Source organism: Panulirus ornatus, chromosome 46, assembly GCF_036320965.1.
Source record: "Panulirus ornatus isolate Po-2019 chromosome 46, ASM3632096v1, whole genome shotgun sequence".
Classification (NCBI taxonomy): domain Eukaryota; kingdom Metazoa; phylum Arthropoda; class Malacostraca; order Decapoda; family Palinuridae; genus Panulirus; species Panulirus ornatus.
The window spans coordinates 37488465-37501481 of NC_092269.1; the positions used below are offsets into that span (position 1 = coordinate 37488465).

General features: G+C 39.6%; 1 protein-coding gene and 1 non-coding gene across 7 annotated transcripts in view; one reads left to right on the forward strand and one right to left on the reverse strand.

The window, feature by feature from the left end:
• DCAF12 (DDB1 and CUL4 associated factor 12-like protein) overlaps positions 1–12304 on the reverse strand; it is a 28006-nt gene extending 15702 nt beyond the window's left edge. Inside the window, exons 1-3 of one of the 6 annotated variants that reach the window (XM_071689131.1) lie at positions 12154–12304; positions 9094–9289; positions 8734–8781 (exon numbers count right to left, since the gene is read on the reverse strand). Coding sequence is in view for 1 of the 6 variants with exons in the window: in XM_071689127.1 (XP_071545228.1) it covers positions 6481–6567 (87 nt within the window). In the remaining 5 variants the exon portion in view is untranslated. Of the gene's footprint in view, positions 1–754; positions 887–997; positions 1083–6480; positions 6583–8733; positions 8782–9093; positions 9576–12153 lie in introns of those variants that run through there. The other 5 variants (XM_071689130.1, XM_071689129.1, XM_071689127.1 and 2 more) reach the window with 5 other exon arrangements.
• On the forward strand, positions 9110–9191 carry TRNAS-CGA (transfer RNA serine (anticodon CGA)). The gene has a single exon. It is a non-coding gene; the product is annotated as a tRNA-Ser (tRNA).
• Positions 12305–13017: the final 713 nt, after the last annotated feature.

Below are 13017 nucleotides of genomic sequence, written 5' to 3' on the forward strand. Positions count from 1 at the left end.
GCATAATAATTAAAAATAAATGTCACTCCAGACAATGATTTTTCAACATCTTACTTACGGAAGTGGCCTTCTAACAACTTAAATACGATAAGAAATGTTCTTTCACTTCAATCCGAACCCAACTTCACCTTGCTATCAAAGGTGGCTTGATTCTGCTGTCATGTGTGTGAAATTTGCTATCTTCCAGTTCGCAATTGCCCCTTATCTTCTAATCTCCCCCCCCCCCCCAATCATGAAGGAAAGGGACATCGTACTTATGAGATAAGAAAGTATTCTCCCCTCCCAACACTTATATCTCGCATCAACTTGACCAAAGGAGCTTCTCCTCAAAAAAAAAATTATCACTCGAAACGATGATAAAACGGGAGTATATATAATTATCTATTAATCATCTTTCACCTAAATGGAGAAAAAAAAACACTTAAGCACACTGGGTTGACCCTTCACATATCTCCACGGGACTATATAAAAGCTCGGGGTTTGCATAATTACATCAAAATTCGCCCCTGACTCTACATGGGTACCTAAATACACACACAACGTGACCCCATTTCCTATCCAAGACCCTGGGAAAGACTCCCAAGTGACAGGTTTCTCCTCCAAGAACCAGAACTACTTGGCATGGGAACGACCTGAAGAAAACTACTCAATTCACGTTAAGTCTGACGACCTCTTGGCTCGGGCCGAACCACCCAGGGACAATGAACCTTACAGTTTGCCTTTAAACACTACAGGAAGCCTGAACTATACTCACTATGGACACGTTTTGGTTATAGTCTCAAGGGTAATCGAGGAGGTGGAGTTACCAAGTTACTGTCAACAACAATAATGCAGAATATAAACACAAGCCTCAGCACCCTCTGTTGGCGTCCGGGCTAACTAACACAACCATGGGGCCTGCAAACGTTACTTTGAATCATTTTGAAGGAGGTTTTTTGGGTTTATACTTTTAAAATGGGGACGTCACCAGATTGTCTGCTCGTTCTAAATTACTTACCTTTCTGTATGGAGGTGACGGGTGGTGTGATGGGGGGTTTCGTTACCCTGAGGTTTCTCAGTCCTTGGGAGGCTACCTACAACTTCATACTTCCGTGTCATTTTTTTGGTGTGTATATGTGTGCAAAAAAAGCTATTTGCACCTATCAGGAAGTGCTAAACTCTCGTAGCCTTACCCACAGCTTTTTATCAACTCTTTCACCTGCTGTATGTTTCGTATTCACAGTTCCGTTGCTGAGTTTATTCCATTCATCCGTTACACTTATGAAATTACTTTCTTTACATCATGCTTAATATCATGCTATTACATAGAGCTGGTTTTAAAACCTCCATTTGCAATCGTTACTCACCAATTAATCCTTTTCGTTGTGGACCAATTTACGACGAACAACGTTTCACTGTAATTTAGGTATCTTATTACTCGTACTATGTTGTACTCCACCTTGTACTTTATTAGTTCGTAGTTCTATTAATGTGGTGACAGGCCTCAGAAATATATTCTAGATTCGTGCTAATATAGGATATAAAGTTTGCAGACCTTATCAACTAAGGTGAAAGCATATCTCCTTTCAAGCAATACTAGTAACCAACACCTTTTCATTTGTGACAGCCTCTCAGGCTTGCATTAATAATTTTCCAGACCGACGCTGGTGTTTGCCTGAGTCCCCTTGTAAATTGATGGAATTTACAGGACTTTGCTCATAACCTCGGCACCAACTGTAAAAATATTCAGGTACGAATTCAACGCCTGTCAAGTCTTCAACAAACGGTCTGAAGTTTCACTGACAGACCCTCATCCCAATTCATTCTGAGAAAGTTCTCCGAGCATGTCTTGTATTCCCTTACAATAATGTATTTCTTTGAACAGAAGAAGCCTCTTGTTCTGCGGTGACAGCTGCATTCTTAGGGTCCGGATTTAGACAATCATTCCCTTTACTCTAAATCAGCTCACCATAGGCCATTGAATTCGCTATACATGAAATTCTTTCCTGGAATCAATGTCCATTTGCTTTTTTGATGTGTAAAGAACCATTTTCTACTTTTGACCTTATAGAAGATAGGGACAGCTCCCTAAAAAGATACATGCAGCTTATTTCTTTCAATAAAATATCCATATAGTGGCCTTCTTTCATAACATCCCATCTTCGTTACATTTACTTCTGTAGACTGTTGATGAATGCAAGACCCCTTGTGGGTTAATGAAATTCATGTCACTCTTGCCCTTGATATCATGTAAACATATCCTGGTTTGAGCCTAACTTTTCTGGCATGTCTTTTACATATATATACCTCAACCATAATTGGTCATGTTATAGTCAAACGAGAGCTTCTACCTTGAGCGACTATTGTGTCATAGTTACTGTATTTAACATCCTAAAATAATCAAATGATAAAGTAAACAAAATTCTGTTACTTCACATTAAAGTGCGAGTTGCAGATAGCCTAACAAGATATAATCACGTTGATCTGGGCTTATATGTCTTTCGCAATTTAATTATTGTAACACGATAAAAATAAACGTAAAATATGAAGTTACGTTAGAAAGACAAGGGCTCTATTACACGATAACTTTAAAAAGAAACATGTTTAGAAAACAGGTGGGATGGAGTTATGTTAAGCACCCAAGGTTCATGGAATTCTGTTGGAGACTCCATCATACCTGAGCCGTGTAGAGAAAATTTCCGGGTTGTGTTTGAGAGGCATCATGCTAGGAGACGGACATTTTCCTTTTTTCATTACGAGCTGATGATATTTCACTATCTTCTGGTGTGCTGTTATATCACGAGTTAGAAGCGAAATATATCTGCATAGGATATGAATTTATTCTATTTGTCGCACATATACACTGTTTATTGCATGAGCACTGCATTACTTAATTTTTAAAGTTTACCATAATAATTTCTCGGTAGGATCATTTTCTCTAACCGCTCTCCGCTGATGTCCTTCATTTCTCAAGATTCCATTGTGTTCAACTTTCTCTTATCTTTATTATGATACACTACCACAAATATCTTCCCGAGTTAACGCTTTTATTCCCTTCCTCCTACTGTTGGCAATTTGGGACTACTATGTGCTGCTGCTTGTCCCACTACAGCCAATATATCTTTCTTTGCCATGCAAATACCGCCGCCAAAGTTGCTTCTGTAGTTACTGCAAAAGTTGCTCCTGTAGTTACTTCCACGGTTATCTTTGCCAGTGTGTGTGTGGCGTTGTGTGCTGTGCAATCTAAGTTGGTGTCGTTGCCTCTGCCACAGCTGCCCTTGGTACTTACTGCTGCCTCTTTGCAACTTTCTTCATGAGAGAAATCAGAAAGGAAAGCAGATCTATCACCTCCAAACTTTGAACTCTTTCATCTGTTCCCGAGGAATGGTGGCAGCTTGAGTGCCTCCTACTCCCTTATGTCATATATATATATATATATATATATATATATATATATATATATATATATATATATATATATATATATATATATATATATATATCCCCATTGCCTCAGCAACCGGTATTTCACGAAAAGTCATGGACACGCTCTTGCAAAACTGCTCAAGCTTTTACGAAAAAAAAAAATAAAAAAATAAACAACTATCTTTCACAGGAATTGTTACATGTGGTAGAATCGTCTGTTAAATAACAAGCCGTGTGTTCACCTAGTTAACTGATGAACACGAGTCCATCTGTATCACGACTATTATGAACAATACTCCATCTGTATCATGACTTTCTCCCGCCTATATTTCTACATTTCAGCTGAAGGCTGGCGTTATGTCCTTTTTTTTTTTTCTTCTTTAAGCTGTGGTTTTAAGACGTGAAAGTGCCCACGAGCATGGCAAAGGGTACATCTGTAGCCTCGTATCTGCAAGCTGGGTTTGCTGAGGCCGCGGGTGTGTTACCAATGCAAATCAAATACAGTGAAACAAATTGAGGTGATCAACAAAGTATATCATCACAACCATGGATAAAAAATAATCACGTAATGTTAATTTGCCGACGACTCGGTAGCAATTGGTTTATCGTTAATTCGCCTGGATTTCTCCTTAATGTTCCTTTTATTAGATCTGTTGACGTTTCTTGTAAGAGAATGATTTCTGCAAATATAGCGATTCATAAACATGTAAGCTCTTAAAGACCAAAATGATAAATATTAACTACATTATGTCCACCAAGGTTGCGGGAGACGTTCTAACCCATCATCTCGGAAGTCCAGGGAAAGTGTTGAAATGTTCTAACCAATTCATCCTTACCTAACCTAACCTACAAACAAGGGGAGAATACACTCCCTGCCTCGATCCCAATCTACTTCAATGTGATCCTGACATACCTACACTAACACCAACCTACCTACACGGAACATTAGCCTACCTACATGTAACACCAGCCTACCTACACATAACACCAACCTACCTACACGTAACACCAGCCTACCTACACGTAACACTAGCCTACCTACATTAACACTAGCCTACCTACACGTAACACTAGCTTACCTACATGTAACACTAGCCCTACCTACAAACATTCTCGCCTATCTTAATGTAACATCAGCCTTTATAATACTACTTCAAATACTTCTCACAAGTGGTAAGTAAAATCTAGTTTGTTTACATGTGTAACTCTACGATGCGTTTCCAGATGAAACAAAACCAAAAAAAAGGAAAATAGTTTTAATCATTAGAACTGTATACGTGTATACATTAGAATGTAATGTATAAATTTCCCATAAGGACGATATTAAAACCCGTGTTTGTTTATATATATATATATATATATATATATATATATATATATATATATATATATATATATATATATATACACGAACAAAGTGCACAGGAACGCGCACCTTCATAGAACATACAAACGTCCAACAGCGTCCATCATAAAGAAAAAAGTGATGGAGACGCTCCAAGCGTCACGTAGCAGCATTGTTGGGGGGGATTAACTAGGAAATGGGGGTGAGGGGTGATGGGGGGTGTGGGTCTGTGTCCTGGGTTTTCCTTATTAGTTATTCTATCATTAACACCCGCGGTCGGCGCGGAGGGAGGGAGAGTGACAGACCAAGCATTTGCCCGAGGCTTTTTCTACCTTCCCAACGAGGAGAGAGGTTTGGCTAAACCCGTGTTAAGGAAAACCTGTTGATTCCCGGACAATCCCTAAATGCTTGGTGGTTCCTCTTGTCTAAAAGTTTAAGGGCATAACGTAGACAGATTCCGAGCTCCGTAGTACGACCGTCGGACACCACCTTACAATTGGCCGTACGACGCCACGCTACACGACCGGGTTTACGTACGATCTGGCGGCTGTAATGTGTCTGCTTTTGCCACCAAAAATCGCATTCCCTCTTCGAAAATCGGTGGGTGTCGTGATCCTGGTGCATAAAAATATATATATATACATTTATTTCTTGTCCATCTCACACCTGATTTGAATAAAATATAGATAAGCTTATCTCGTGAATGGAAGGGGCGAGATAACGAATATTATCACAACGCCCTGATTGGACGCTCTGCTCGCCTGACACGTTTTCCAACGGTCGTCTATATTTTCTTATCGTAATTTTGTGTTTATCACAGTATTTTCACCTCAGGCTTTCTGACACTGTAGATTCCCTTTAGTTCTTCAATAATAATAATAATAATAATAATAATAATAAAATAATAATAATAATAATAAAATTATGTTTTTAAGCTATCCAATACGGTTGGCTTCGATGATGAAATTTGTCATTAAATCATAAAAAAATTCGACAAGAACCAACTATAATACTTTTTTAAATACTCATTTCGGCCTATAATGAGGCACGACCATAACTGCAAATAACTCAAGAACTGTTATATCGCGACACACACACACACACACAAAATGATCTAATGTGCGTTTTATAACGTGGCTGAATACTGTACAACCACAACATTAGCCAAGAATAAAATCATGTAACAAATGTAGACTCGAAATCGTAAGTTATACTTTCAAAAAATCCCTGATGTTGTTCCTTAATATTAATGACACAAGCACGACTCTTCTCCAGTGTATAAAATGTAGATAAGGACAGACTTCTGGATGTTTGACGTCGAGTTAAATATACACATACATCTTAATCCTGAGACCAAGGCCCTTAAAACGGGTCAGGTCATATGCCAGGTCATCATTTCTAAGGGTCGTAATTGCTGATCTCAAGGGGGTTATAGGGGGGTAAGATCGCTGATGAGGTCACGAAAGCAAAAGGACAAAAATATGCTTAAAAAAAGGATCGTGCAGTCAAGGAGGACTGGCAACCTCATTAACATTTACAAACCACAAGGGAAAAAACATTCAACCAAACGTACGACTGTAACTAATAAAAATAATCAAGAATGACTGCCTTGGGTGTCCAAGACAGTCATAGAGACAACAGCTAACCCATATTAGGTGTAAAATAACATTAAATCTATCACAGAGATTCGAGAATCCTAACAAACAGTGAATTAATGACGGTTCTTTTACATCAGGACGAAGCAGCGTAAAAACAAACAGAGTGGCCCGTGCATGCGTCTCCGTAAGGCGAGGCTGATCCAGAAATAACTTGATCATTCACATCACTTCCTGCCGGGCCACCAACACCACCAAGACCGGTCCCGGTGGCCATGTTTTTCAGCGTTTCGAAGGCTGACGTTCACCACAGCGGCCGAACGGACGGCCTCGTCGAACAACACTCCTGGCAATCGTTGTTGCTGACGATCATCGCGCCTTGGTCTACCCAGGTCACAAGAGGTCGACGGTTCGGGCCACTTTGAGCATGACTATACGACCCTTTGAACACAACGGTTCGAGCCCTGTTCCTACGTGAAGTGCAGCCTTTAAAACCGCAAAATAACCATTAAAGGAGTTCCGGGTAGAAGTAATACTAATAATATAATAATTATCATAATCATTACTATAATACTTCAAAAAAATTCTCTTACTAAGACCAACCCCAAAAACACGAGCAGAGAACCTTATATCCAGTGTGTCTGAGCGAAACACAAGACTATACATACAATCGTCTTATACTCTTTCAGGTCGCCCTTCTTCAGGTCGGCACAACCACAGAAAACATACCAGCATCTCGAAGAAAACGGAAGGTATAACATTCTATTTTTCTTCTATCATAATTCTGAGAGCCTAGAGGGGGAAGATGGGGGTTGGCTGCACTGGGGTTAATAAGCTGAAAAAGATCCGAGTCATTGACGTGTACATAAAAATCTTGCCTTCTTGAAGTACGACGATTCACCCCCTGAGGTACGACGGTTTGACAACCTTGATGAGTACGACGACATAACATACAACGACTCGACCACCACAGTACGATAATAAACTCTAGAATACGATGTTTTAACCCCTCAAGTTGAGTACGACTCGACACCTTGAGTATGAGTTCATTCCTCGAGTATGGCGGATAAGTTATCGTTAAAAAAAAAAAAGGTTATCGCATTCGTCTTACTCAACCTTCCAGCCTTACTTAAGGACCATGTAACAACATAAGCTAAGAGGCATCGTACTCAAAGGATCGTACCATCATGCTCAAGGATCGTACAGTCGTGCTCAAGGATCGTAACTTCATACTCAAGGATCGTAACTTCATGCTCAAGGATCGTACCGTCATGCTCAGGAATCGCAACCTAACGTTCGTATCGCCTCAAAAAAAAAAAAAGTAACCTTGCGTCATCTGAGACATACACATACGTGCGTGCCATTCAAACTGGTAAAGAAAGCGTCAAAAGCGCGTCATAAGTGCGGGTTGGTGAACGGTGACACCATGCACCAATGATGATGCGCGCCAGCTGTCTTGACCACTGCACTTTTAAACCCTTCAGCTTCGGAGGTGGGTCTAAGTGGCTGGATCACTTCATTTACCTACTTAGATCGAACGGCGACATTACAGACGCCCTAACCTTGAGCCTCCAGAGAAATACAGACGAGTGCGAGATAAAGTTACAGAGAGATGAGGTATTCGGTATATTATCCGTCACTGTCCTTCCTGATAACGCACTTGTTAAAACCCCTTGACCACGACGGTACGATCCGTCAGTACGACGGTACGATCCTTGAGCACGACGATACGACCCCTTGGTCAAAACGGTACGAGCCTTTAAATGGCGTGGCCCTTTAGAAAGAAAGTGAGGCTTTTATGTATGGTGCGACCTGTGATCAGACCTTATAAAAGCAGCAGACTCCATTACACTTAAACCAAAGTTCTGTAAAGTTCTGTTGTTACATTAAAATAAACCCTACACATTCAAGTTGCTTCCTTTACACCATAAAACGTACATCAATATGTACAATGTCAACATGATCAGTTGAATTTGTAAATACTGTAAGACATGGTTGTCCAGACTGACATGTTTTTACATTATAATGATCTAAAATGCAATATACGCATAACATAATCGCCTGCATCTCTATGTATGAACAACAAAAATATCTAAATCAGTATATATCTAAAAATAAGTACATAGTAATTATACTAGAATGATAATAATAGTTATGCAATGGTTACGCGTACTTAAGTTCCTATTCTTTCTTACCTGTTAACGTACAATCTTGTATTATCTTATTAACTTACCATTTAATATTATCGATAACCTAGACTAACATATAACATTCTTTAAAGTTATCGCTACAGGTTGAACAGAATTCCGTTAATCATAAATGGTCCCTTACTATGATTTTCGGCGATAATGCCATTAAAATTATCCTTAAAGCAAAATAAATACATACCTTTTGAGCCTTCCCAGTGGGGGGATATGTTCTGGAACCTCTATGCCACTGTAATATATTTGTAAGATAATAATCTTCATTAGTATATTGAATATTTATAAGATAATCATTCAAACAATACATATCTACAATAGAATCATTCATTTCATTTCATACTTCCAACAATCTAAATTAATACAAATATTTACATCATTGTACATCTATATTTACATTACAAAATAGTATAGTTATATCTATACCATCATTCAATTTTGTACAAATATCTGAACAAATAATCAAACTCCATACATTTTCAACAGAATAATTCAACTCATTACCGTAAGACTGCCATAAAAACAGAAAAGTTGATATCAAACTTACGCAAGTTACACTCGGAGCTGTGGTGTCCGAGTGGTTAAGGAGATGGACTCGAAATCCATTGGGCCATGCCCGCACAGGTTCGAATCCTGTCCACAGCGTTGCCACATTTTCCCGACACGCTTTAGCAGTGCTATGTTCAAGAGGGAAGGACAGCTTACCAGGGGACTTGAAGAGGTTTACTTAACGTAGAATATCGCTGCTGTCATGAGTTCCAAAGAGAGAAAATGAGAAACGTAAGACTGAGGAAAACATGGGAGGTTGAAGTGCAAATGATCGATGACAATTGGAAGTGGGAGCATTAAAGCTAGAAAATACACAAATAAGTTTACAAAGAAATACACAAACGAAAAGAATCAAGATATCACTATATGAATATAAAGACGTGAAAGGAAAAAGTAGCAAAAATACAGACGAAAGATAAATAAGCAAGCAAGACAATTTCACATGTCTGAGTAGGATAATAGAGAAATATCAACCCAAGAAGTTTGAGTCACGGACAAATAGTAAATGAACAGATCATAAAAAGAATACAAATTTCTAAAATTTCACGAGGGTAGAGTAAATTAGACAAATTACCTAAAAAAAAAAATCAGGAACAGACCAGAGAAGTAAATTAAAATATGCACATTATTATCAAAATACATACCCATACCCTATACTTAAAAACACAAAAGAAAAACATAAATTACCACATGCCGTAGTTAAAAAAAAAAAAAAAGGAGGGGGGGAAGTTTGGGTACAAAAAACCCCTTACGAAAAATGAAAAATCAAAATCATATTTAAGGAAATGTGAACAATGAAAAAAAACACAGACGTGTCTAACTATTGAACTATTATCAGTAATATATTCGCAAATAAACGGGGTGGAATTAGAATTATTAATCAGAACTATGAATGCGAAAAGATAATATGAATGTTGACATACAAAAATCAATCACATTCTAACAGATATGGGCGTACGTCTGTACGTCTTGGTGAAGTCGGTGAAGATGGGGGTGTGTGTTGGGGGGAAAATAATGATGGAGTGTTGATGATGGAGGTGTAGAGGGAGCATGGCGACGACCTGATATTGAAAGAGGATGGAGTGGGAATAGATGGAGGAGAGTGGAAGTGGCAGAGTGGTAGAGAACGGAATGAGGTTGATGGCGAGGCAAAAACGACGGAGAGGAACTGGTATAAAACTGACGATAAAAAATGGACTGGTGGGTCGTTACACTGAAGAAGAGGAACAACTGGTGACAGACGGGGGCTGATGATGGAAGATGATGGCGGAGTGAGTTTGATCAAGGAATTAATCGATCGAGTGAGGCTGGTTACATTCTAAGTACAAGGGAAAGTCAGATAACAAAACTTGGCTGCCCTGATCCCACATAGATGGAGAAATGATGGCACAATGATAGGGTGAGGAAGATCACGGGCTTGTGATGAGTGGTTGGGACAGGTGGACCAATCAGATGAGGGTGTAGGAGTGTTGGAGGAACTTAAAATGTTGGAGTAAGGATGATATTGTAGGTAGGTGGAGGTGGAGACACTGACATTCATACACCCATATTATTAGTAAAAAAGTAACCTGGATTAAAAATCTAAATAAAAAAATATAGTTCTAAAGTACTAAGCGAAAACTACTTAAACACCCTCAAAGCATCAATTTTCAACAAGTGGCTGAGATAAACAATACATTCACGTCTTCCTCTTTTTATCATTAATGTTGAGGAGAGCTGTTTCCCCCATTGACCCCACGAGCTGAGCGCGCCTGTTGCTAGCCAGCCAAGCCAGCCAGGCATCCAGCATTTCGAATCACATTCATAATGAGAATGGCCACAGCGTAGCTCGTGAGATCCACTTTAACCATTCAATGGCAGCAAGATAGAATGTCATTACTATTCCTCGCCAAAGAAGTAGAAGAAATACTATAATTCGTATATTTATAACGGTCGTAATTTTTTTTTTCAGTTACTCCGGAGCGGTTAAAAATGGTTTGAGGTGGATCTCGTAAAACGATGAGTGAAATGTCCGAAGGGTTTGATATTCCATGAATAATGAACTAGAAACAAGTGATTAACACACACGTTAGAGAGAGAGAGAGAGAGAGAGAGAGAGAGAGAGAGAGAGAGAGAGAGAGAGAGAGAGAATCCGCTGATGGCAACACCTGTTAACTTTAACCCTCGCGCGACCCCAAACTCCCGGGAATGGACTTTACGTAACCCAGGAAGGGTGAGAGAGAGAGAGAGAGAGAGAGAGAGAGAGAGAGAGAGAGAGAGAGAGAGAGAGAGAGAGAGAGAGAGAGAGAGAGAGAGAGAGAGAGAGAGAGAGAGAGAGAGAGAGAGAGCAAAGTCTGGCGCTCTACATATCCCCGCAGATTATCTCTTAGTGGCCCGTGATGTCTAGACGTCAGCTGGTGGATGGTTAACTGTAGCGACTAATTTTGGTGGCGACCATTAACGGGATGAGGAAAAGATAAATAGATATCCGGTTGTATGATGGTGTTAACGACTGTGAGAGGGGGAATGGGAGGTTCCGAGCAGATACTGCCTGAAGATAAGTGGCGGTGAATGACATGGGTACAAAGATAACTGATGGTGATACTATATGGTAACTGAGGGCAATTAGTGTTGGCGGGTTAATGGCAGAGGCAGATATTGGTGATAGCTGAGGGGTTGTGATTTCCGTGGATGGTTAACTGGTTGAGGCGAAAAAATGGTATGTATTGGTAAGTACAATCTTCGCTTTGTTATCACTGAACAAGTTATATGATATGCACTAGAGAAATGCCCGAGTATTCTTTTAATAATGACCTTTAACCTTCAAACCCAAGGTCACTGGCGTTTAAGGGGGTTGTTGTTTGTGAATAAGAAAAAAAATGGATGTTTGAAGTTCAAGGTTAGTTTCTGGATGATCTTTTTTTAAATGTCCGATGTTTTGACAGAATTACAAGCGAAAGATCAAATAAAAATCACAGTTGCCTTGCAATGTCTCCATGGCCACCGAGGGCGTGTAAGAAATCAACTCTCGGAAGTTTAAGACCACCCCCTCTCCCTCTCCAGGCCACATTATACTGACCTGAAGATGTACGTAACTGGATTCACCCTACATGCCGGGTCAGAGGTCAAGGTCAGTGTTGCCGCACCCTGGCCTGGCCTGGCGCAGCACCCAGCTTCGAGATATCGACTTCCGACTTGTTGCACCCAGCCATTTGCAGCGGCAGCGTCTCGCTGGGTAGGAGCTGATCGCTGACTTTGGCTGAAAGTCACTCGGGGTCAAGGTAAATCATATTCAAATATAAATATTTTATGTATATTAAGAAGGTATAAAAAACAAATTTTGGTTGAGGGTGACGTGGGTAGCAGCGGGCTGTGATGGATGTCAAACAGACAAAAATCACAACTCGTGTAACTTTTTTACCTCGTCGTAATCTTGAGCCAAAAGAATTGAAGTCTTGAGTTATTTTTGGCCTGCGTGAATAAGGCTGGAACTTACGACAAGAAGACGTCTACTAACAAGAGTTCTAACGAGAAAGTAACAATACATTTAGTTAGGAGAATCACGACTGAAATGGTTGAAACAAAATACTCTTCGCCCAATATGCCACGGAGTGCATTGAAATATTTTAAAAACCAACAAAGGAACAGCCAAAATCTAAGGTGAACGAATATATAAAAAAAAAATATTCAAAAGTACAAGGAATCATAGCTAGTACTTTTTTTTCTCTATCGCTGCACTTATAGTTGTTAAAACTCGACTCATGTCTCTCGTACAAAGACATGCTATAGTCTTATTTCCAACTTTAATTTAACCGTATCAAAAGTCACCTCGTCCATGCCCCTGAGATCGTAAAATAAAGATCTTTGAAACAAAATTAAACCAGAGGTATGTAACCTCTCCCAATTTCGTTAATGCGGTCCTGGACCGATTACAATGGATAGA